General features: G+C 38.6%; 1 protein-coding gene across 8 annotated transcripts in view; it reads left to right on the plus strand.

Moving 5' to 3' along the window:
* Positions 1-26,581, plus strand: part of Kcnq1 (potassium voltage-gated channel subfamily Q member 1) — a 332,780-nt gene that overhangs the window by 107,195 nt on the left and 199,004 nt on the right. For all 8 annotated transcript variants that reach the window (XR_007830636.1, XM_051145712.1, XM_051145714.1 and 5 more), the window contains exon 11: positions 25,880-26,000. Coding sequence is in view for 7 of the 8 variants with exons in the window: in XM_051145712.1 (XP_051001669.1) it covers positions 25,880-26,000 (121 nt within the window). In the remaining variant the exon portion in view is untranslated. The remainder of the gene's footprint in view (positions 1-25,879; positions 26,001-26,581) is intronic.

Consider the following 26,581-nt stretch of genomic DNA (forward strand, 5'->3'; position numbering starts at 1 on the left):
CTGAGTGCTAGGTTTTAAAGGTGCATGCTACCATGGCAAGCTTGTTGTTGGGTATTTTAAAAATATATTTAACTGGCTTTTGATGAGACATTTTGAACTATTTTGCTTTCAAGGTAATTATGGATAATTTTGTTGTCTTTTAGGTGAGTATTTTTCTTCTCTATTATCTTTGTGGTTTGAAGTTTTAATGCATTAATAATGCTTTCTTTCTTGTTTCTTACTTGTGTTTCTTCCAGGGGTGTTGGGTATTTTGTACTTTTACAAAGGTATTTCTTCTGGATGCAACTTTCTTAAGCATGTTTTGTAATATTTGCTAGTCTAGTTTTCAGTAATTTCCTCAGTTTTTGCTTGTCTTCAAAGGACATTGTTATTCCTTGGGTTATTCATTGTTATTTCTAAGGGTACTCTTGAAATTACTTGTTGGAATCTGTTTTGTTTCTAAAGTTGGAATGTTTCATTTTATCGCCTCCTGGCCTATAGAATTTCATCTTTGAAATCTACTGTAGTCCACAAGACTCTAAATGTGACTTGTCACTTTCCTTGAAGATTTTAGACTTTTTAAATATTCTAATTGTACTATGTCTTGATAAAGAGAGGACTTGGTCCTCTCTTTTTCTGATGATTGAACTAAAATTGTTAAACTGCTGAGGCAAGTTCTTTGGATGACCTGTCTCCATTGCCATATATTTTCAGTCTTTCTTTTGTTGTTAAATTCAGTTGTACTTTAAAGCCATGTAACTGTTACATTAGTGAGCTTCTTGTATGGCAGAGATACTGTGAGCCACAACAACTTGCAATTCTACTTGACCCACAAAGACCAGATATAAGGTGCTTCTATTTTGTTTTGCATAATGGCTATACTAATTTATATTCAACACACACACACACACACACACACACACACACACATACACACAAACACACTTTTTCCTCCATATCCTCACCAACATTGACTGTCTTTTGACCTTTTGATAAATCATAAAAGGTCTGAGGTATTATATCATGGTTATTTTGAGTTGCACTCCTCAGGTAGTGATACTGACCATTTCTTGCATACTTGTTAACAGTTTGTATGTCTACATTGAGAAAATGTTTAACTCTGCCCTTTGTCTGTTTCATTCCTAGGCCATTTTTTATTATTTATAACTGATTGTTTATGACTTTTATTTATTTGTATATTAACAAATTATCAGATAAAGCTTGGAAATATTTTATCCTCTTATGTAGGTTATCTTTATATTCTTGTTTCCTATTTGCCCTACCAAACATGTGATAGACAGCAACTTTGCATTTATTTCTGGGTTTTTGATGGTGTATCTCAAAATGAATTAAGAGCAATTTCAGAATTTTGTTTTATTCTAGAAGTTATAGTATATATTTAAGCCTTTAATATTAATTTAAACTTAATTTATGATGTAACATTTAGATCCAATTTTTCCATGTGCAAATCCAGGTTTTGCATACCACCTTTTAATGACTATTCTATCCTCATTGTGTAGACTTGGTTCATATGTGAAAGATATATTGACCTTTATGTGTCAGTGTGAGGTTCTGCATTGTTTATAATTGGTCTGTGTCCCTATGAGTAAAACAGTTTAATCAAGAACTGTGATAGTTCTAATTATTTTTATCTCATAAATATTTCAGCTGTCCAAGTTCCTTTATGACTGTATATTTTTTAGAATTGCTTTTTCTTTAAAAAAATAATACAAGAATCTCCATTGCTTTGGGCTGTTTGACTATGACGACAATCTTCTTTTGATCCTCAAACAGGCAACATGTTTACACTTATTCCTGTCATCTTCAATTTTCACAAATATTCTAGTTTTCAGTATATAGATATTTTGCTGCCTTGGTTAGACTTACTCCTATATATCATGTAGTCCAGTCTTTTGTTGCCTATACCTTTGGTGTTATATTCAGGAAATCGATGTCATATAAAATGTAATTTTTTCTTTGAATTTTATTTAGTTTTTATAAAGACTTACATTTACTATGTCTTTGATCCATTTTAAGTTAACTTTATATAGTGTAAATTAAAGATGCTACATTCATTTTCCTAATATTTCCCCCTAAGATAAGATTTTTCTGTTTAGCCTTGGCTGTCCTGAACTCGCTTTGTAGACCAGGCTGTCCTCAAACTCACAGCAATCCACCTGTCTCTGCCTCCTGAGTGCTGGGATTAAAATTATGTGCCACCATACCTGGCTTCATTTTTCTTAATCTTAATACCCATTTTTCCCAACACTATTTGTCCACACAGACTTCTTTGATATATGCTTGTGATACCCTTATCCAAACTTTCTTGATATATTCAAGGATTTATGTCTGATTTGTGGCACTATTTTCTTATGAAATTATTTTTTAATTACCCTTTTGGGTAGTTTGTTAACACAGATAAATGTAGATAATTCTTGTACACTGAACATTAATTTGAAGACGCTAGTAGTTTCTGGACAAATATTTTTCTATACAATCATATCATTTACAAATAGACATTTTACTTTTTTCTTTCTGATTTGCATGTCTCATTTCCCCTCCCCAATTCCTCTGGATAGGACTTGGATCATTATCTTGAATCCAATTGGCAACAATGGGCATCAATTACTGTTTTTATTACATTCTGTTTATTCAGTGTGTGTGTGTGTGTGTGTGTGTGTGTGTGTGTGTGTATGCATGTGTGTGTGTCAATATACATGTTTAAATGCCATTACACTCCTGTGATGGTTAGGGGACAACTTGAAGAAGTCAATTCTCTCCTCCCATGGCAGTCAAGGATTCAATTTAGTCATCTAGCTTGGCAGTTTGTTTGTTTTACCTACTCATTTTCTTACTTTTATTCAAGAAAATAATTCAGTTTCTCATTAGTTATATGTGATATTTACTGTAAGCATCTCACATATTAGAACATATTTCTTCTACATCTAATTTGTTGACAATTTTTATCATGAAAAACATTTTTCAATGCATTTCCTTTACCTGTTAAGATAATCACAATTTTACTCTTTGTATTATTAATATTGTGTTGCTCATTTGTTGACTGTATGTTAAAACATCCTTACAACAATAGTAAATCTGATGTGACATTAGTATGTGAGATTTTTAATGTGTTAATCGGTTTACTGAAATGTCATAGGTGACTTTGGCCTTTTCTGAAAGTGACATTGGTTTAGAACTAGTCTATCTTCAATTATTAAAGAATTTGAAAGTGATTTAATTTTTTCTACTCTTTCAGTTATACATGCTCTTATCTGTTATTCTTTCCTTTTGGCATGTTTGCATTTTGTTTCTTTTCAGTTCCATGAGATAAAAATTAAATTATTGTGTAACTTTCTATTTTCTGTAAGTAGGTACTTATTACTTAATAACTCTCTTTGCTTCTGTTGTATTCTATTAGGTTGGGTATACTATTTCACCTTTTAATGTTATACTATTAATTTCCCTTTTCACTTCTTTGGTGTATTATTTGTTCAGGAGCATCTTCAAATTATCTTTACATTTATTCACTCTGTGTTCATGCATTTATACATGTCACAGTGCATGTGATATTAGAAAACAATTTGCAGAGATTCTGTGTGTGTGTGTGTATTGTGTGTCTTTTACCAAAAAGATTAAATAAACTCAGACCATTAGGCTTGTCAGTAAATGCCTTTATCACTGAGCGGTATTGTTGACCCCATATTTTAAATTTTCATGTATAAGGGGTTTCTTTCTCAGTTTTCCTCTTATATTATTTTTATTTTCATAGCAATGTGCTTGTAAAAATACCTGGACTGCCAGTCTATTAAAATGTAGTGTCCTAAAATACAATTCTGAGAGAGAGAGAGGTACATTGTACACATGTAATAAAACTTACTGCTATGAAATGGACCTTTTACCTGTTTTATCCATTTCACCTATATTATAGTTCTACTAAATGGTTCTATACTGATTTTCTGTACAAATGATCTATCTACTGCTAAAAGTGGAGAGTACTGAAGGATATTCCTTTCAAAAGTTTATATATTTATGTGCTTATACATAAAAATACCTTTGCCAATGTTAGGTGTGTTAATGGATTTACTTACAATATAGTCATTATCTCTTTATAGTTTAACTGTCACTCCTTTGTTTTCCATGTGTAATATAGTCCCTGTTTCTATCTTATTCTCAGCTTGTATGTACTTAAATCTAAAATGAGGTTTGTGGTTATATTCTGCATGGCTGGTTGTTTTTGTTTTACTCAATATTTAACCAGTGACTTTCATACTTTTCTGCTCCCTCCTTCCCTACAGTTTTTGTGAAGAAATACACTGAGGATATTATAAAGTTTTTGTGATGAACCTCTTGCTCTCAAAATTCTCTAATCTTTAAATTTTTTTTTTTTTTTTTTGCATATGAGTGCTTTATCTGCAGAACAGGACACCAGATCTCATGATAGATGGTTGTGAGCCACCGTGTGGTTGCTGAGACTTGAACTCAGGACCTCTGGAAGAGTAGGCGGCGCCCTTAAAATTTTTAATGTGTGATGTCTACATTGTAATCTACTGAACTTGAATATAGACTATTTGGGGTCATGTGCCTAAATGTACATGTTGCTCCTGAGTTTGCAAGTTTTCAGTTGTTATTAATTGACATTGACTAGATGGTCACCCTTCAGTAATAGGTTCTTGAGAGTAAGGACTAGGGTATTAGAAGATAAAGAGGGTAGATGATACAGAAGAAAGTTTGGAATAAGGAGGTCATTTTCCTTTCATTAGGCCCTCTGAGACAGACGTTGGTCAGTCTGGTTCTCGATTTATCTACTTAAATGCATTTTATTTGTCTGTCACTTCTACTTAACCTTGACAGAAGAGAAATGTGAACGTTAATGATCAGGATTGTATTCCACATTTTTTCTTGTTTTGGAATAACCTCTTTTCAAGTTGAAGGTTTCCAGTTTTAATTGAACACTCTGGTTTTAATCCATTGTCATGTAATTTTCTGTTCATTGTAGTCTTCATCTCCAGAATTCATTATGGTTTGCTTTCTATATTTTTATTGAAACCTATTTTGTTCATGTATTGTTTTTCAGATTGTATTCTCACTATTCCCTTGTAGTGTTCAACTATTCTTAACTCATTTTAAATTGCCAGGAAATTAGTATGCCTTTTTTGTTTGATTTTGTTTTTGTTTTTTAGTTGACTAGGACCTTATTGGTATTTCTTTGATGATGCCCTTGTTCTTTTCTGCCAGAGGATATGTATGTATGTACATGTGTGTGCAGTGTGTGTTCTAAGTCAGAGGACTACCTCCATTTTCTTCACCAGGAATGCCATCCATGTCCATTGAATTAGTCTCTCCTTGGCTCACCTGGTAAGCCAGACCAGCAAGCCAATAAACTCCTTAGTGTTGCTTCCCACCACCCAAACACTGTACCTGCAAATATGCACCAATATAGATCACATTTTCACCTGAGTTCAGAGACACAATCTCAGATCTTCATGCTTTAAAGACAAGCATTTTACCAAATGAGGTATCTCCTATGCTCTCTGTTTTTTAGTATTTCTGATTATATTGGGGGCAGTGTACTACTTAGATAAATTATGCATGAACTCATTAGATTTAGTCTGGTTTCAATGAGCTCAGACCTATTGATAAGAGCAAGAATCAAAACTGTACAGGTTGCAGTGGTTCGTACTGTGTAGTAGGCTCCTTTTAGCTTTATAAGTTAAGAAGAAATCAAGAAAAATTACAAGCCACCAGAGCTGTGGATACTCTGGTGCTACTATAAATAAAACTATTTCAATGGTACTGTTAATATAATTTAGACATATTTTAGATATAATTTTTGATGTATAGAAGTAAAAATTGTTTTGTATACTGTCATTCTCTTGCGCTGCTACTTTGCTGAAATTGCTGTGTCCAATTTTGGAGGCATCATGCTTTTTCTATATCTGTGGTCATATGTTTACTACTTCCTTTCCAATTTTCATGTGTTCTATTTGTCTAATTTGATCCAGGTAGACCATTCAGCATTATGTTGAGTAGAAATGGCAAAAGTTGACATGTTGCTTTGTTCCTAATATAAAAGAAAAATATTTTTGCTCTTCACCACTGCAATTTTTTTTTTCTTTTTGGTCTTTATTACGTTAAGGAAGCTTTCTTCTATTCTCTTCTAGTTTTAAATGTTTGAATTTTTCTAACCATGTGGAAAATGTTTCTTGATTTAATCAGGTTTATAGTTTTGATTGGAAATACCTTGTACATATTTTTATGATGTTTGATTTGGTAGTGCCAGTGTAATAATAATGAACTTTGTTCCAAATTCTACTCACTGACTTTTGGCATATAGGAGAGTGACTGAGTTTTGTATATTAACATCATTCCGTGCAACCTTACCATAGCCACTTATTAGTTGCAGAATTAGTGTGTTATTTCATGTTCTACATCAATCATGTCACCTAAAGCAAAACTGTATCTTCTTTTTCACAAAAAATATATTCCCTTCATTGTGGTCTGTTATCAGACTTTGTGGCGTGGTTTTGAGATAGGGTTTCTCTGTGTAGCCTTAGCTACCCTGACTGGCCTTGAATTCACTGATCTGCCGGCCTCTGCCTCCCGAGTGCTGGGATTAAAGGTGTGCCACCACGCCCTGTTGTTATTAGATTTTTTTTCCATAAAATTTTGAAAGCTGTGAGTAGGGACTGTCCTTGCCTTTTTTGCTGTCATTTATTATGTTTGGTGTACATTGTGGTAAATATTACTTATGAAACTTCTTTGTAGTGTTAATTTACTGAGGTTTTTTTTTTGTGTGAGTTGGTAGAGAATTTTGTGAATGCATTTTTGTGTCTAGTGATATAATCTTGTAATTTGTTTTTGCGTCTTGTGATCACTTACCTGAGTTTTAATGTTCCAAGCATTGTTTGTTTTTAACTTGTATCATGAGTTGGTAAAGAATATTGTCAGGAATTGTGTCCAATGAAATATTCATGTAGGTTTTCTGCTTCTCGTGTCTTGTGATCACTTACCTTGAGTTTTTAATGTTCCAGTATCATTTTTTTCTCATGATGCTCTTTGTGTCTAGTGATATAATGATATAACTTCTTTTTGCTTCCTGTGATCACCTACTTGAGCTTTTAATGTTCCAGAGACTTTTTTTTTTTTTTTTTTTTTGCTTGTTTGTTGTTTTCATGAGTTGGTAAAGAATGTTGGCACTTTTGTGTCTAGTGAAATAATCATGTAGCTTCTTTTTTGCTTCTTGTGTCTTGTGATCACTTACCTGAGCTTTCAATATTCCAGAGTTGTTGGTTGTTTTTGTTTTGTGTAAGCATTCTGTGTCCAGTGATATAATCATATAAGGTTTTTTTCTTTTTCTTTTTTTTTTTTTTAAGCTTCATGTCATTACTTACCTGAGATTTTAATGTTCCAGAAGTTTTTGTTGTTTCTTTTGTTTGATCATGATGTGGTAAAGAATGTTGTCAGATTTTTTTGTGTCTAGTGATATAATCATGTAACTTCTTTAGTTTCTTGTGTCTTGTGATTTTTGCCTGAAATTTAAATGTTCTGGAGTTTTGGGTTATTATAATCATGAGTTGGTATAGAATTTTGTCAGATGAATTTTTATGTCCATTGATGTAATCATGTATCTTTTCTTAGCTTCGTGTGATTACTTACCTGTGATTTTAATGTTCCAGCGGTTTTTGTTTTTTGTTTAATCATGAGTTGGTTAAGAGTGCTGTCAGATTTTTGTGTCTAGTGATATAGTCATGTAACTTCTTTTTGCTTCTTGTGTCTTGTGACCAATTACCTGAAATTTTAATGTTCCAGAGTGGTGGAATTTTTTTTTGTAATTATGAATTGGTATAAATTTTTTTCAGATGTCTTTTTGTGCCCAGTGATATAATCATGTAACTTATTTTGGTTTCTTGTAATTACTTACCTGACATTTTAATGTTCTAGAAGTTTGTTTTTTGTTTGTTTGTATCATGATTTGGTAAAGAGTGTTGTCAGATTTTTTGTGTCCAGTGATATAAGTATGTAACTTCTTTTTGCTTCTTGCATCTTGTGATCACTTACCTGAATTTTTAATGTTCTGTAGTTCTTGTTTTTTTTTAAATTATAATCATGAGTTGGTATAGAATTTTGTCAGATGAATTTTTATGTCTAGTGGTATGATCTTGTCACTTTTTTGCCTGGTATTTTAATGTTTCAGATGTTTTTGTTATTTTTTTTTTTATCATGATTTGGAAAAGAATGCTGTCAGATTTTTGTGTCTAGTGATATAATCATGTAACTTATTTTTGCTTCTTGTGTCTGTGATCACTTACCTGAAATTTTAATGTTCCAGAGTTGTTGGATGTTTTTATTATTGTTATTATTATGAGTTGGCATGAAATTTTGTCAGATGCATTTTTGTGTCCAGTGTTATGTTCATGTAACTTCTTTTGGCTTCTACTGATTTCCTAATTGAGATTTTAGTGTTCCAAATGTTTTTGTTGTTTGCTTTATTTTAATTAGGAGTTGGTAAAGAATGTTGTCAGATTTTGGGTCTAGTAAAATATTCATGTAACTTCTTTTTGCTTCTTGTGTCTTGTGATCACTTACCTGTGTTTTTAATATACAGAGTAGTTGGGATATGAAGAGGAGGAAAAGGAAGAGGAGGAGTTGGTAATGGTGTCTAGAGATATAATCGTGTAACTTCTTTTTGCCTCTTGTGTCTTGTGATCACTTACCTGAGTTTTTAATGTCCAGAGTTCTTGAGATTGGAGGAGGAGGAGTTGGTAATTGTGTCTAGAGATATAATCATGTAATTTCTATTAGCTTTTTTTTTTTTAGTAAGTATAGAACTTTGTCAAATGCATCTTTGCATCCAGTGATACAATCATGTAACCTTTTTGCTCCTTGTGATTACTTACCTGAGGTTTTAATGTTCCAAAGGGCTTTTTAAAAAAATCATGAGTTAGTAAAGAAATTTTGTCAGATGCATCGTGTCCAGTGATAAGATCATGTAACTTTTCTTTTTGTGATTACTTACCTGAGTTGTTGTGTTCCAAAGGTTTTTGTGTTTGTGTGTGTGTATGTCTGTATGTGCGTGTGTGTTTTTTCAACATGTGTTATAAAGAGCTTTGTCAGATTTACTTTTATGTCCAGGGATATAATCATGTAACTTCTTTTTGCTTCTTGTGATTACTTACCTGAAGTTTTAATGTTCAGAGCTGTTGTTGCTTTTTACCATGAGTTGGTAAAGATTTTTCTCCAATGTATATTTGTGACCAGTGATATAACCATGTGACTTCTTTTTTGCATCTTGTAATCACTTACCTTAGGTTTTAATGTCCCACAGGTTTGAACAGCTGTGATATTTTTGAAATTGGCATATTAATGTTTTATACTGTATTGTGTTACATGTACAGCATGAGTTACTGATATTAGCTTGTTTGGGATGTGTTTGCTATAGATATTAGGGCAATGTTGACCTCAACAATTGAGTTAGGCAATATTTTCTACCTTTTGAAAGATACTGTAGAAAACGATATAAGTTCTTCCTTTAAATATTTGTCAGAAACAGTTAATCCATCTGAGCATGGTGCTTTCTGTTTAAGTTGCCTGTTGAATTAATATCTTCTTTGTGACACTTGACATACTATATTTTCCAAGAAGTTGGTTCATTTACTTCATTTTAATCCTCAATTATTTTAACATCCCATCTTTTATGATTAGTTCTTCATGCCTTGTCTTTCTTGTTTAGCTAGCCTGATTAGAGAATTTCTCATTTGTATTCACTTATTAATGCAATAACCTTTTTGTTTCATTTATTTTTCTCCTCTAATTTCTATTGTTGTTTTTCTTCATTTCTTTTTCTTTTTCATTCTTTATTTTTCTTTCTTTCCTGTTGCTGTTCCATTTTTAAGCTGAAAGAGTATGATTTATTGTCAGTACTTTATTTTCAGTGCTAAAAAGCTGCTTCAAACACTATTTTCACTGCATCACGAACTTGATGTTACAATGTTAAAATTTTCTCTTCAGAGTTCTTCTTTGAACTGCATGTTTACTTGACATGCTTGCTTAATTTCCAAGTACCAGAATTTCAAGATTTTTATCCTATTTTCCTGTCCTTTAAAAATTAATTGCACTCAGACAGCACACAATCATTCCATTTATCTTCTTTCAACTTTCTTAGGGTATGTTGTGCAGCCTCAAAACTGATGGATCTTGGTTAAATAGACTTAAACATAAGAATAATGTATATTCCGTTGAAAAGATGTCTATAGATATATTATATGGTTAATTAACATAATCTTACTGTTGCTTGCTCTATGTTGTCTTTTTTTTTTTTCCCCTGAGACAACATTTCCTTGTATAGCCTTGGTTTCCTGGACTTGCTTTGTAGACCAGGCTAGCTTTGAACAGTACTCCTTAAATGCTAGGGTTAAAGGCATGTACCCCCATGCCTGGTTTCTTCTTTGTTTTATCCTTCACGACACAGCTCTTTTCACATTTGATAGTTTTGTAGATTTTATTGAATCGGCTCAGGCATGGGGTAATGCTCTCTGGAAGTCTGGCTGTTTTCCTCACCGCTGTGCTTCTGGAGCTTGGATCTGAGATATGGGTCCTTAACATCCATGCTGAATGAAGTTGTTTCTCCTGCTGAAACTGACTCACATTAATAAACTTGCCATTCATTTAACCTCAGATTATTCTGGAATTTTTCAAATAGGAAGGCAATATTCAGTCAGACAACATTTTTTTTTTTTAATTGATGAGGATGAAATTTTACGTTTTCTTCATGCTAGACAAGTGCCATACTGCCATAGGACTACATTTCCAGTCCTATTAAGTTTTGGGGAGTTCTTTATATATTTTGAAAATGTTTTGTCCTAGCTGTAGCTTATTTTTTTTTTTATTATATTTACCAACATCTTTAATTCTTTGAAAGAGCTGCTTTAAGTATCTGTCTAGTGAGTCCAACTCCTGGGTTTCAAGATCTCTTTGGATATTGTCATTTCTCTTTAAAGCATAGCAACCCTTTGCTCATCTTTATCTGCAATGACTTCACTCTCAGTAGGATTACAGAGACTGAGCAGATCTTACTGAAATCAGATTCTGCTAGGCCATATTCTCTGCCATACACTTACAACAATCCAGGTAATACAAACAGGTACTTTCCCTAAACAGGTTTGTACAGTGGAAAGTCAACGCTTCTTTTTATTACAATTTTCTCTTTACCAAGGTTATAATTTGAGAGATGTTTCTATCTAGTGTTATATTGGGTTCTTGTAAAATACCTATCCCTCCCAAACAAGAGAAAATATAACAACTCTCCTCGCCTTGTTCTACCCTTATCTCTTTTTCATATTTCCAATTTTGGGGGATAAAATTTTCTATTAATAGTAACAGCAGGAATACTAGCTATGTCATATCTGAGGGCTTGTCAGCAGATGTCTTTTATTTGTTGTTGTTCTTATGGTTGGTTGGTTGGCTTTAGCCTGCTCAAAAACCACTTTGAGTCTCTTAGGTAATACCTAAGAGTGAAGAATTACACTGCATTTAATACAGGGCCTCTTTTAAGTGTGACAGCACTAGAGCTTGTGCAATTAGAAAGGCAGGGTATCAGTCTTGAGAAATAGCTCAATAGCATAGCACTTTCTTCTACCAGTGCCGCCACAAAATGGGGGGAAAGATACTTATTGAAAACCAATGACTATGCAAAACAGATTTCCTGAAATCTACTGTAAACACAAGAGTCTTTGTGAGATTCTGGTACTATGAATCCAGGAGGCTGCTACAATAGAACCCTCCCTTCTCCTTCATTTTGGAGGCAATATTTTACTCTTCATTTTTGAAACAGATGTGGAATTGACTTTTAAGTCAATTCAACTTTATACTTGTTATTATAATTTATAAGCTTTTTACATGTTGAAATGTATATTTTTTCAAGACATTTTTTCTGAATAACTTTGATGAGAGTTACACTTAATATCCTAACTTTACAACATCCTAGCTTAAGTTTTACCAACATAGTTTCAATGTCATACAAAAAGTAAGACCCTATATAGCTCTACCCCCTTCAAGTCTAAATAGTTTCAGGTTGTGCATTTATGATATGGATATACCCAATATCATATGATATACAGTAGATGTATAAATCACATACTTTTATTATAGGAAATAATAAACATTTAAAAATTGAGATTCTATATGTAATACTGGTTTTTATATTTTATGTAGCTACGTGGTCCTCAAGTTCTGGGCTTCTTTGTGTGGCCTCCAGTTGCTTTTGAGTCTCTTTTTCTTTGAGCCTGAATTACTTTTTTTTTTTTTTTTTTTTTTGTAGTCAATGCAGTATGAGCTTCCAAACGTTTATCCATTTGAGATGCTCATAAGCTCCTAATTTCTTCATGTTTGAATAATTTTTGCTGTATTGAAAATTGTTTGTTGACAGATTTTTCTCTCTCTCTCTCTCTCTCTCTCTCTCTCTCTCTCAACACTTAGAAAATGCTGTTCCATCTCCCCTGGACTCTATAGTTGCTAATGACAAACATGTTATTAATTGTATCGAGTGAGAATCACTCTACGTGATAAGCCATGTCTCTTTTTCTTTTCATGATCTCTTTTGTCATTCAACAATTGATAGTGCATTTTTGTGTAACTCTTAGCTATCCTTTCTGGATCCCTTTGCTAATGCTCTTGGGCATAGAGAGTTGTGTCTTTAATCAAACTTGGAACTCTTGTGGCCACTATAACTTCAATTACTCTTCCTACCCTTTCTTTCACCTACTTTCTGGGATTTCCAACGTAGACATTAGTATGCTTGGGAGTTTATCCTAGACCACTCAGGGTGCTCACTTTTTTTCTGATGCTGAGACTTGATCACTTATTTGCTCCTCAAGCCCACTGATTTCTTATATCCATTCAGATCTGAGGGTGAAACCCACTAATGGATTTTTTTTCATGTTAATACTTTTCAGTTCCTGAATTTAACTTCATTTCCTAACTTATATCTCATTCCTCATATTCTCTGTTCTCTTGGTTTTAATTCTTTGTATATTATTTTCTTTTGATCTTTAAGGATAATTTAGACTGTTTATTTTATTATTACTGAGGAGGTGTGTATGCCATGGTGCCCATTTGTAAGTGAGGGGACAACTTTGTGTAGTTCTCTCCTTGAACCTTTATATGGATTCTGGAGCTCAAATTCAGGTTACCAGGCTGAGGCAACAAGCCCCTTGACCAGCTGAGCTAATTAAAAACATTTTTTTTTTTTTTTTGGTCAAGTCAATCCCAATGTCTGTGCTCCTTTAATCCTTCCGAGGGAGGGCTACTTTGATGGTATTGTTTCTCTGTACACGCCATAAATTTTTGTTTAAAGCTGTATATTTTCAATATTTTATATGACTGTAGGATTAGATTCATTTCTGCCTCCACATTTTTTAATGCTACAGACTATAACTGATGGTTACTGACTCCTAAACTATTTTTTGGGAAGCTATGTGTGGTCTTTTAAGTCCCTGTGCCTTTCATTTATGTTCAGTTCATTATGACAGATTTCCTTGAAGGAACCAGAGAGGTGTAAGTGGGCGGGCAGGACTCTTCCAGATTTTGCAAATTACCTGAACTGGAATTTTCCTTCAATATTTAGACAGACTATTTACAATCCTGTCTTTGCTTTCACTTGTAGATTGAGGTGAGCATAGAAATCTGCCATAGGTAATGGTTTGTAGTGCTGTCAAGGCTTTTCTTAGCATCCAGCCCTGTATATGTTTTGTATGTTCTTTAGCATATACCGTTAACCTGAAACGCTCTTAACTTCCAGGGAAACTTTCTGCAGATTGTCTTCTGCAGCTTTCAGGTGTATGCTTCAACCACTGATCTTTCCCCAAGTCACTATAACTGCCCTGAATGTCTTACAGTGTCTGCAAGTAATGTCCACTGTTTTTCATACTGAGTCAACTCAGAATTGGGTTTTAAAAAAACAAACAAACCACAGTCATTTTACACCAGTCTTTCAGGCTTCCCCCAAACAATAAGAACAACAATATTTCTTTTAGAACAAGGTCTGTACTGCTCCTCCAGAAGCAAAAGCTCCTCCCTACGTGTAACATAGTCTTCCATCTCCAACACTGCCACCAAACCGAAGTGGAAAGAAGGACGCGTATGCAAGGACAAGCTAAAATGTCACAAGTTCATATCATTTGTGGCAGAAACTTGTTCTGTCCTTCCATCATGTGGGTCCCAGAGGCTGAACTAAGGTGGTCAGTCTTGGCAGCAACTACTTTCACCCACTGAGCCATCTTGCTCTATGCACCCCTACTCCTTTTTAATGGGCTTTTTCTGTCATGCTCCCTTGGTTGCTGTAAATCACTGCCTGCTTACCAGAATTAATCACTGATATTAATTCTGAGTTTCTATGGAAATCTTTCTGTGGAGAGCGGCACCTTATTTTTGTTGGCCCTGCTTAGCATTCTCGCTCTTTTGACAGAGCCATCTTAAGCCTCTTCTGGCCTTTTGTACCTAAAGGCTGGGCAGATTCCATCATGGGTAATTTCTAGGTTATAGAATTCTGCCTGCTGTCAAGGAGTGGATCGTATATCATTTTATTTTGTTGTTATTGTTGTTGAGGTTGCTTGTTCTGATTTTTTAGGATAAGTGAGGAGATTTGAAGTCTAGGGTGGGAGAGTAGTATGCCGTTATTCCCCAAACCTTCCTGGAAGTCTTTAAAATTTATAGTTTTTCACGTATGGATTTTCTCACTCCTGATCTCTATAGCTATTTCCCCTACTAATGCCACCATGTTTGTCCTTGGTGTGTGTGTATGTATTACTTTTTTTGAGCTAGGGTTTCTGTATAGCCCTGACTGTCCTGGATCTCATTCTGTAGACCAGATTCACCTTGTACATCTGCCTGCCTCTGTCTCCCGAGTGCTGCGATCACAGGCATGTGCCGCCACCACAAGCTCCTTTGGGTTTTGCTGTTTATTTTGTTTTCTGGTGGCTCCCCTCTTCACTGACTTCTCAGTTCTTCCTGACTTTCCTTTTGCTACACTCTCTACATAGCAGCCCCCCAAAATCCTTTTGATAAAAAGTGAACCATGCCATTGTCATTCTTAAATGCTCTATCCCTGTCCTATCACACCTTCTTGGCCTAGTTTCATGTACACAGAATAAAAACAAACTTATACCAATCCCTTCCTAAGAAAATGCTCTAGTGAGCAGCTGGAAATCACTTACAACACTCAGTAGAGTTCTACCAGTGATGTGGAGCTGGAGTATTGATTGCCACTGAACGCTTGCTCTGAGAAGTTTCTTTCTGTTGCCTTTAGCCTACCTTGTATGCAGTAAAACAAGGCCCTGGAGTCACACAGGCATTTCTTATATTAAGAAGTATTTGATATGAAGAGAACATGAATGCTAAAAGTTGTACCTGTGTGAGGACCCATACTGCCTGTGTGTCCTCAAAACCAGGGCTGTTTTCTTTCCCTCTCTGTTCTTTGTGTGTGCCACACAGCAGGGCTTCCATGGTGGTTTAATGAGCTGTCTGTACAGCAAGGTCTTCACTCTCAAGCCATTTAAGTTTAGTCATATACCCTTCTGCTCCCTAAAACAGGCTGTTCCCTAAGTAAGCAGCACCCTCATTTCTACATAGTTTCTGATTATTCTTGAAAATGCCTCCAAGATGGACCAGTTTGATTGTTGGGTCTAGTTTGGCGATGCTGAGCCAAGGCCTACAGAGTCACACTACACTGCACTAAGGCTGCCACACCTTTGCATGGTGTTCATGCTGAGGAGGTCAAAGAAGAAAGTTTCCCCCGGGCCCTCCCTGCCAGGGGCTCTTTGCCTTCCCTCCTCCTGCTTCCAGTCCTTCTGCAGCCAGCAGGGGTGGGGAAGCCAGTTTGAGTTGATTACTTTTGACATCAGTTGTTAACATAATTTTGACATTAAGCTTCCCCCTAGCTCTAGGGTGATTCTGACTATGTCCAGGCTCTGGCTGGAGGAACCATGGGGAGCCTCTGGGGCCCCAGATCTGGCCTCGCTGGAGGCAGCCTGGGAAGGGACCTGTGTTTCTCAGGCACACGCCCTCCAGGCCTGGGGGTGGGGCCCCAGCAGATGTCTGGATTTGGTAGCCAGGGCCTGGAGCCGGATGCTGAGAATGAGGCCTGCAACTCATTTCCCCATTAAACATTCTGAGAACATCTGCACCAGTTTCCAAGGCTTCTCCTTAATTGCTTTGATTATTGTGTGAAGTTAAGAACTGGCACATTTCCGTGACGTTGTGACGAAGGTGAAAAGATCGCTCCTAATTAGATTAAAAACATTTTTTTCTTCCTGTGTAATTTCTCCTTGAAAATCAAGGCCACTTTTTTGTTTTCTTCATCCAAAGACCTCCAGAAACTTTCCTCCCCACCTCTCCAGAGGTTTCTGGGGAATGTCCTGTGAGCTCAACTTTGGAGAAGATAGTGCTTAACCCAGATTCCATTGTATATTAAAGTTTCCTGGGGCTGCTCTTGCTGCCTGGAACCTTCCCTTGCAAATGTGTCTTGGGAGACCTGGACAGTGACTTCTTGCAGCATGGAAAGCTGGGTGGACTGATTTAGTTATGTAGGCAGCTGTGCTGCTCTCTCTCAGCTTCCTGGGCTCACTTCGGACTGGCACTGTCATGGCCTGTCCTCTCTAGCACCTAGCTATTCAGACCCCACCCTTGGACCCACAGAACCATTTCCATTTACTCTGAGATTTATGTGTTCAGCCTGTTATCTCCATTATGAGAAAAGGCATTCAGGGCAAAGTCTCCAGTACTATGAACCCTGAAGTTGTACAAAGCCCAGCATTGTTCCTAGGATTTCTGGGGATTCCACAGGTCATCTTCAGCTGTCATGTCACTGTCCATCTCAAGTCAAATATATCCTGCAATCTTTGCTTGAACACAAAATACAACATGCTCTGTAATGTGCTTCAAACACAGGGTATGGAGAAAACTCTGAAGGCGAGTTTGCGTTATAACAGTAGAAAGTCAGTGCACAGCTAGAAGAAGCCCTTTTCTGAGTGTCTCCTGGCCGGTGCAAAGATAAAGCCAGGGCACCTGACCACATTTTTCTAGCTCACCTTTTTCCTCCCTGTCCTCTACTCTGAAAAGCTTAACATGGCTGTCTTGGGATGGTTACTGTTTGTGCTTGTTTATTTGTTTTGTAAATCTGGCCTTACTCTGAGACCTGTCTCCCCAGACTCATATCTTTAACCCTAACTATGTATTCCCAAGAGCTCTTGGTAACAAATGACAGAACCCAATTCGATCTAGAAAAGGACAAATGGGACATTTTTCTGGCTTATGAATCTGAACCCAGCTGTTCCCGCCACAGCTGGGCCTAATACAGTGATGCTCTTTCTCTCCTTCCCCTTCTACCCGGTCCCTTTTTGTTCTTTCCCTCACTCTCTACCTATAGATACATACATTACTATATACATGTGTCCTTAAGCAGCCATCTTCCAATGAGTATAAGGTGACCACTAGCCTATATCTACCCGGAACAAGAGGCCACAGACTCTTTCCCAGTGATCCCTGCTGCAGGCTCTGACTAGGCTCTTGTTGCTCCCAACCAAAGCACAAGACAGCCTCATATGTGCAATGATGTCTCTGAAGCTGTGGCCCAGCCACAAAGCCCCTGTGGAAATAGCCAATGGATTCCCAAATCTTACTCACTGGGGAGTAGGAAAAGAGGACCTGTCTAAGGAAGATTCAGCGAGCTATTTCCAGAAGCCAGGTCTGGCTGCAGGGTATGCAAAAACAACAGGTGTCCACTCAAGCAAGGTATTTTCCTAAGCGGAACTGGGTACCAGCTGTGAATATACGTTTACACTGCACTCCTCGCCTTGTTCCTGGCAGCTGTTGTGGGAATGGCTTTTATACTTTCTGTCCTTGTCTCTTACTTCTCGCCTCTGAGTGGAGACACAGGTGGTGGTGGGTCTGGTCTGGCTCAGGGTCTGTGAGCAGGGCATGGGCAGCTGGCACAGGCCGTGGGGCTGCAGCTCAGCAATGTCACGCAGGGGATGGATGCAGCTGTCCAGATGCCCTAGGGAGGGCTTTTTCCTTCATGGTGCAGGATCCACAGGGCTTTGGCAAATCCACCAAGTCGGGGAAATTGATTGAGGGGGATAGAGAAAGGGCCTCTTCTGGGAAGGGGTGGGGGGGGACACATAAGGCAGCTTGTTTACTCCAATGGAGTGAGCTGGCTCAGGGGACTTGCCTGTGCCAGGCACCGGAGGTGACATGGGGGAGGAAGAAAGCAAGGTTCCTGTGCTGAGGGCCAGGCACACATAAGCCCCACGGCAATTGAGGGAACAATCTCCAGAGCCTTGGGAAGCTTGTAGAGGAAGGCAGATTAGGTTACATCTAGGAGATTAGGCAGGATTGTGATCAGTGAGGAGGAGGAGGAGGGCAGGGGTGAGCAGCTGGGTGAAGTTACTGACACCAGCAAGTCTCAGCAGAGGGCAGTGGGCAGCAGGGTGGCTTGGGGGCCTTACGGAGAGTTGGACTTAGAATGCTCAAATGCTGACCTGGTGTGCAGGGGCAAGTCTGGGAGCTCAGTGCGGGGAGGTGAGGCCGGGAAATGGAAGGTCGAGGAGAACTGGGGAAGAAAGAGCTCTGTGTCACTGAGTCTTTGGGGGCATCTTAAGGAGAGACTGGAGGAGTTGGGTGCAGAAGGACACTGATACATTGTGCTAACACCAGGATGATGAGTACAAGGCAAATACAGGAGGCTTGCACAAACTAATATTTTCTGACTTCTAAATGTATCATTCATTCAAAATAGAAAATACGTATATACTATAAGGAAGGAAATGAAAATCATCTGAAGTCCTTTAATCCATAGGCAAACACATCACATTTTGATCTAGTTCCTTCTAGCCTTTTTTGCACTGCTTAAGTTAAATGCAAGTCACCCTAATGAGTAGGCCCTCTGGCTGAGAAGGAAGATGCTGCGTACAGTATGGTTTTGGTTCTCTTGAGAGAGGGTGAAACTTGGCAGTGGGTAGCCCCAGCTGGGGCAGTTGCCACGCCTGAGGCTACATTCACCATTCCAGACCTCCCATTTTCCTAGAAAACAAAATTGTTTTGTTCTGCCCTGCACACTTAGGTCCAGATTCTGGCTCTGACAAGACAGAAGCAGCCAAGGAATGAAAGCATCAGAAAAACTGGGACCGTTTTAGGAAAATGTGACTTCACTGTCACTAGGAAAAAATGGTACTTTCCCTCCAGGACCAGGTATTCTGACAATGGTTGGATCGGCGGAGAACACCTGACATTGTTCTAGGGTCTTCTATGCAGGGTCTTAGTGACTAGATAACCCTTGCCGCACTCACTATGGTCTCACAGTTTGCTCTGCAGTAGGGCTTTCTCTTCATATCTTTATGAAAGACCAACTCTGGGCTCGTCAGAGATGGAGGTAACCAATAGGGCTTCTTAGAACACCATACTTGCCCCAGGCTCTTGCCTAAAAGGAATACAACCAGTGTATGTAAGTTAAAACCCTGCCCTTCCAGAATCTTTGAGGTGTCTGATCTGGCTGTGAGTACAGATCCATGCAGTTTCCCCACAGAAAGAAAGGCACCCCCACAGTCTCTGAAACATGCCTAGCAGACACCAGTCTTTCCTTTTGACTTGGAAAAACAACTGTGCTGAGCCCCTCTCTGACCCTCATCGCAGGGGCCCCATGAACCCTTCCCAGGATTAAACTAAAGAGTCCACATTCCTCTCTGGCAGGTGCAGGCCCCACCCGCTCTGGACAGCCAACTGATGTGCACATTTTAATTTCCTAACACCGGGACTGAGCCTTTCTCAGGGGTTGAGTGGCTCACCCTGGGCCCTCGGGCTTGGAGATGGCACTTGTCATTCTGGGTGTGTAAGACACAGCCCCCTCCTTCAGCCACCTCTTTGCTGCTCCTTTCTTCTGTGTACAAGTGATGCAAGCACTGAAATATGTATTTGTGTTCTTTTTCTTTCTTTCTTTTTTTCCCAAAAGAACATTTGAATCCTGGATGAAGTTTTAGCTATGACATGACAAGTGTATAATATAACCCAGTGCACTTGAATCTCAGCCCTGAGACTCTAAAAGTGGGAGTGGTTACACACTCTCAGACCTGTGGGCCTCATCATGTGCACACATGCCTCAAGGGTTCCTGGTCTTTCCCTGGTCTCTCTGAGGGTGTCACAGGCTCAGAGCCCTTTACTTGAGCCCTTCTCCCAGCTATGACTAAGTAACGTCTGTGTAGTTTCCTGCTGGAAGTCTGCCGCTGGCCCCCGTGGGCCATGAGCTCCTGAGTTTGTTTACGTTTCCCTGATTGCTAGTCAGGCACACCTTTCCATAAGCTCATCAGGCTTTTGGATTCTTCCCTCATTTGCGGGGGAGGGGGTTGTCTTGCTTAATTTTCAGTTAGGCCATTTTTGTCACTGCTAGGGAATTAAACCTAGGAGAGCACTCTGCCACTGAGCTACCTCTAGCTCTCTTGTTGCTCTTTGAGATAAGGTTCTGCTCTTTGAGAGTAGTCCTGACCTATGGTTGATCAGGCAAGGTCTTCACCTCAACAGTGCCCCTGCCTTAGCTTCCCAAGCAGCTAAGATTACAGACCTGCACCAGCAGGCCTAGCTGTTTTTCATACCGATTTACTCAGTGTTTTATATGTTTTGTTTTGTTTTTATTCTCTTTTTTTACCATTTAAAATGTATTTGGCTAAGTTCCGACTCTGAATGTAGTCAAATTGGTACTTTCCTTTTTGATTATTGCTTCTTAGTTATCCTAGCCCTGAAACCATGAAGATATTCTTCTAGATTCAGTCATCTGGGCCCCTTTGTTTTACTTGTCATAATCCCCTGAGTGAATTTTTAATGTATGATGTGAGAAAATTAAGGGCGCAATTTAGTGTTTTCCCCATGTGAATTTTCAATTGTCCTTGAATGTTTTATTTAAAAGACCATCTCATAATAAACAGGTCTTTAATATACTGCAAGTGTTCATGTGTAGGGCTATTTCATGACACCCAGCCTTTCCCACTAACCAGGTAAGTACCTTGAAACAGTACCACACCATGCTAATGACCACTGCTTAGAAGTACTTTGTGTTTGGTAAGCAAATTATCCACCCTGTTCTTCAAGAATACTACTTTCCTCTGGTCTTTTACACTTCCAAATAAAATTTAGAATCCACTTGTCAAGGTATTCACATACAAACATTAGGATTTTCATTAAGGTTAGGAAGAATTTTTTCAGGATTGAATAATTTATCAATGGAATAAAGACAGTTTTCAGTTTGCCAGTGTCTCTATGTAAAGTTGTGTGCTTTTCTTCACAGTTTTAATCTATCTTTATATATTTAAGATTTTTTTCTACTACTCTGCCTTTCACTCTTAATTTGTGTAGGATATTTGCATATATTACATATACTTAGAAAAGCAAAAATAGTTGTACCATGTACCTTTTACTGCACTACCCTACATAACCACGTTACATTGATGAAAACAAGCAAAAAAATTAACATTGATACAACACCGATGACCTATGGTTTAGTCATTTCCCGGGTTAACTACTTAATGCTCAGAGAGCCTGTCCAACATCTGCCTTTGCACTCATTCATTGGGTCCTTAGTGCCCTATGACCCACAGCTGCAGCTTCGCAGTACTGTTACTAGACTTGCCCCTTTTGAAGAATATTCGTCATATGTCAGTGCTACACTAGGTCTTGGGTCTGTCTAAGGCTTTTACAAAATGAGAATAAGGTTACAGGTTTGGTGAATGTCATGAAAGCAAGGTGCTTCTCTTGTTTTCTTCCATCAACATGGACTATTGCTGGTGGTGTTAACTTTGAGTACCACGGTTAAGCAGCTCAGGGACTGACCTCCAGCTTCTTGTTTATTCTACCTAGTCATTAAGAACAAGTCACCAGATCTAGCCGGCACTCAGTGAATGAGGAATTTCATTCTATCTCTTGTAGGAGAGTATCAGAGACTCTGTGAGTGTGTTAAAATCACTAAAGCAATTAAAATTTATTTTGGGACTAAGGATGTAGCTTAGTGCAGAATGCTTGTCTAGCATGGATGAAGCCCTGGATTCAATCAATGTCACTGGAAAAAAAAATAGGAAGACTTTGAAGTTTCTACTTAAGATTTCACCTCCTAATTTTAGCATTCATCCATGGATCTCTCCTGAAGCAAGCATTTCTATGGTATACTTCTGGCTACTCATTCCTTCTCCACTTAGGGGAAATAGTCTGTAAGAAAGCTCCTCGTCTCTTTTTCAGCTATTTGTTTATAAATATGGGCATGACATGGCAATTTGTGTTTTTGAGGTATAATCAAGTATTATTGTTTTGTCACTCAACTCTTTCTATCTTTGGCCACTTGCACATGAGCCCTTTGATATATGCCTTCTATTTGCTTCCTTCCAGGCTCCTCTTATAGTTTCCCTATCCTAGCCCCAGAAGTGTCTATTCTCCTACAGATCCATAACTGCCTTTACAGTAGAACTAGCAGTGATATAAAATGTGATTGGGGCCCTGAATGTGTTCTTTGACACAGAAGGATCACTGTTTACATCACCTTTCAACAGGCAGAACTAGGAAATATGTATGTCCATAACTGAAGTCTATACATAGCTATGATTCGTTGTATGTGTCTATATGTGGCTAACCCTGAGTTTATACTGTTTCTGACTAAAGTTTATCCTTATTTTGTCCTCAGCTCCCATTTTCTAATATAGTTACTGCTTTGTATAACCCTTGATATGTAGTACCCCTGTATGAAACAAACTCACCTACAGAAATATTGCTGATGACAGTATTTTTTTTTTCATTAGTAGTTTGGTACCCAGTCCATTCTTTTTCAAAGCAACTTAGGTCAGTTCCTTTCCCCATTCTCTTTTCGATGCCCTGTCGTGTATTTGCAACATGGGATCTACTCACCATGCTCTGTCTTCTATCCCAAGGACCTCCAATATTCTGGCTGATTGCTGGACATTATTCCATCGCATGGGTGGAGCAGATGTACCACGATTTGTTTATTCATTTAGCCGTTGAAAAGACATCTTTGTTGTTACTTGTTTGCTGCAACTAGAGGTGAAATTGCTATATATCGTTGAGTGCCAGTTTTTGTGAACATAAATATTCCGTACAGTGGGGTCATGTTCCATATGTATGTTTATAGGAGACTATGATGTTTGTTCTTCAGAGCAGCTGTGCCACTTTGTACTCCCACCAGCAGCACACGTGGGCTGCAGTCATTCGGCCTCCTTTGAGCACTCGCTGTTACAAGGGTTTAATTTTATGTTGTATCCATTTTCATGACACCTTTCAGTGTTATCTCACTGTGGCTTGCTTTAATTTTTATTTCCATAAGTCCATGGGCTTTAGGTGTGTTTATGTGTGATCCACTTTTTAAGATGGGTTATTTGCTTCGTTGTTGTCAAACTGTGATCATTCTTTATATGCTCTGGATACGAGCACTTGATTCCGCAGTGATACGCAGCAAATCTGTGATTTGTCTCATTGCCTTCAGAAAGCAAAGGGTTTTTAACAGTAATTAAGCCTGGTGCTCCTTGCTTCTTTGCTGCTTGGCAAAGTGTACTTGTTGCAGGAATAATTCATTTGTTTCTAATTATGATGAAGTTGATCTTTTTCCCTCTTTCAGATTAAATCTTCAGTGTTGTATCTCAACTCACTTTCAAATCTAAAGTTGTAGGGATTTTTAGTTGAATAAATTTCAATTTTTTTTAGTTGTATGTTCTGTTTCAGATTTTTAAAAAGATTACATATAGTATTCCTGAATTTCCATTTTATGACTATTGAACATCTCTTGCATTATGAATAAATGTGAAGTGTGTTATGTGAAGGGTGTTAAAATTTATACATACAGATGTATGCCCACATTTGTATGTGTATATTGGGAATAAATTTAAAAGACTGCTGTAGTAAATGTGGGAAACCCAGCTGTATCACTGTAAAAAACAAGATAGTCTATGATAAAAAAACAACACAGTGTTAAAAGGCCAAACATACACTAAGAGAGATATTCACACTTCATGTTCCACAAGGCTGTTGTCTCCAATGAATTAAAAGTTTCCTTTTAAATGCCAAGCAAAGACTATGAACAGGCAATTCTTCAGGAATCCCAAACAAGCCAGAAAGCAATTAGTGAAGATGAAAATGAGAAAGCCATCCCCTCCCCAAGGCCCACTACCATTGTAGAGGAAGGCGTAGAAAGTCTCTAAGAGCTAGGAATAGAAAAGGGCTAGAACAAAACTAACTTCTGTACACTGCAGGACGGCTGCATGATTGCCTACACAAGACCAAGCCAGTCAACAGTCTCTCACTGAGTAGAATTAGAGGCTCTTGATAAGCTATGGACATGTAATGAATGGCTCCTGGGGAGGGAGAGTCAGTTTTTTCTTTAACAGTCTAGCTCCTGGTAGATCAACCATACTCCAGTGGCCAGCCCCATACCTAGAAGTATGTCTACGGACAGCACAAATTGAAGGGGATGTGTTATTAAACTTTAAAACAAGAGACTACAAAGTTGGGGGTTAGGAGGTAGATGAGGATGGATCTGGGAGGAGAAACGGTGAATGTGACCAAATTTCATTGTATGAAATTCTCAAAGAACTAATAGCAATTTCTAAAATGAGAAAACCTCAATTTTTAACCAACGCTTTACAGGCCAAGCAAAGTTGGAGGGGAGGAATAGTTGCTGTAACTGCACAGAAGAACAATCCAAAAGCACTTATTAGCATTACCACAGGGATACCATCTCACTGACCCTGAGTGTCAGCAGCTTTTAACAGTAAAGTTGGATATTACATCACTGTATGATTATCATAAAACTTCGAGATTGAATGTCCATAAATATATAGGATGAGTAAGTTAATTGTGGTAGATCTAAACTATGGGCTATTATCCTGCTAAAATGATCTTCAGATGCATAGCTGCATACCTGGAAAAAAGGATGTCATTGGTTCGAACATCACTTATGTGTTTCTCATGATGAGAAAAGTCAGGCAAGAGCCAGGGACCTGGCTGGCAGATGACACCTATAACTGGGGACCACTGTGATTTTGCATTATTCCACTCATCAGAAGTATTCGTTCCCTCTACATTAAACACTTTAAGTGAAGAGTGAGTTGAGAGCAAACATTGCTAAGCTGGAAACGCTGGAAAGACTGGCCGCGGGGGCTGGAGGGATGGCTCAGAGGTTAAGAGCACTGGCTGCTCTTCCAGAGGTCCTGAGTTCAATTCCCAGCAAACACATGGTGGCTCACAACCATCTATAATGAGATCTGGTGCCCTCTTCTGGTGTACATGCAGGCAAAACAAAGACTGGTCGGAATCAGATCAGTCTCCTGAGCTATATGAAGCTAGCTACTGGGACAGTTGGGAGGCCTCCTTCAAAAACCACCTGGTTAATATAGCATCATGGCCAGAGCAAGGAAATCAGCCCTGTGGTTCCTGACAGGCAGAGGTACTAGCACCCTTTGTTGCCCACTGATCCATCAGTGTATGAGTGTGAGCAGCACAGTACTGGGAATCCATGCTTCCATTTGTTCTTGGCACAAATGTTTTGGGTGAAGCTGGTGAGAGGCTCAGAATAGAACCTAAGATAGGGCAAGGTCCTGAGTTCCAGAGCGCAGCCCCAGGGTAATTTTCAGACTGAGGACAATGTACCAGCTTTTATTATTTAATCTGGGTTGTTGACACCCTAGGCACCTGGAGACCAATCTGAACACACATTCCCCTGTTCCACTCCACTCAGTGTAAACCTGACGGATGAAACTGAAACATCTAAGCTTTGTCCCCAGTCTCACCTGACCTGTCCAGCTCTGGGGCCCCTTCGTGAGAATGAGTTTCTACTGAAGTCTAATGAGCTGTCCCCATACTTTCTTCGCAGTAAGGAAGAGCCCTACACTGCTGGAAGTAAGCACACCCCATTTCTTGAGAACAAACAGCTTTGCTGAGGACCTGGACCTGGAAGGGGAGACGCTGCTGACCCCCATCACCCATGTGTCACAGTGAGTGTCCACTTGCCCGCAAAGGCTAGGGCCCAAGGGAACTGCCTTGGCACAGGGCAAAGCTCACCCTCTTGCTGGGATGCCGTCTATTTAGCCAGTATCCAGAACTCTCTGCCTATCCTTGCGAACCTGGGGCCACTGGCTACTGGGACTGCCTCGGGGCTCAGGCAGGAGAGGAGAGCAGGGGCTTTCCCACCGAATCCAGAAACATGATCCTCTTGTTTTGACTTATGGAAAACCAGACTGATCATTTTCCACTTGTTTTCATGCTTTGAGCGTCTGAGAAAATTGTTTTTTTCTCCCCTAGCCCCCTCCACCACTCCTTCAAAAGAAGTCAACTTTGTTTTTTTTTAGCATGTCCCCGTGGAACTTTGGCCAAAGCCACGGGGCAGATGCTGGGTGCTGTCTGCCAGTTGCCGCTACTGTCCTCAGGGCCTTCCTTCAGGTGGAGGAAATGGCTGATTTTCCACGCCTGCCAGTTGGCCTTCCCCCTGAGGCACAGCTGGCCTGGGACACAAGCCCATCCTTTCCCCCTGTTTGGGCCCCCATCACGGCATCACCAGGCCAATCCCCAGGACCAG

This window comes from Acomys russatus, chromosome 5 (assembly GCF_903995435.1).
Source record: "Acomys russatus chromosome 5, mAcoRus1.1, whole genome shotgun sequence".
Taxonomy (NCBI): Eukaryota; Metazoa; Chordata; class Mammalia; order Rodentia; family Muridae; genus Acomys; species Acomys russatus.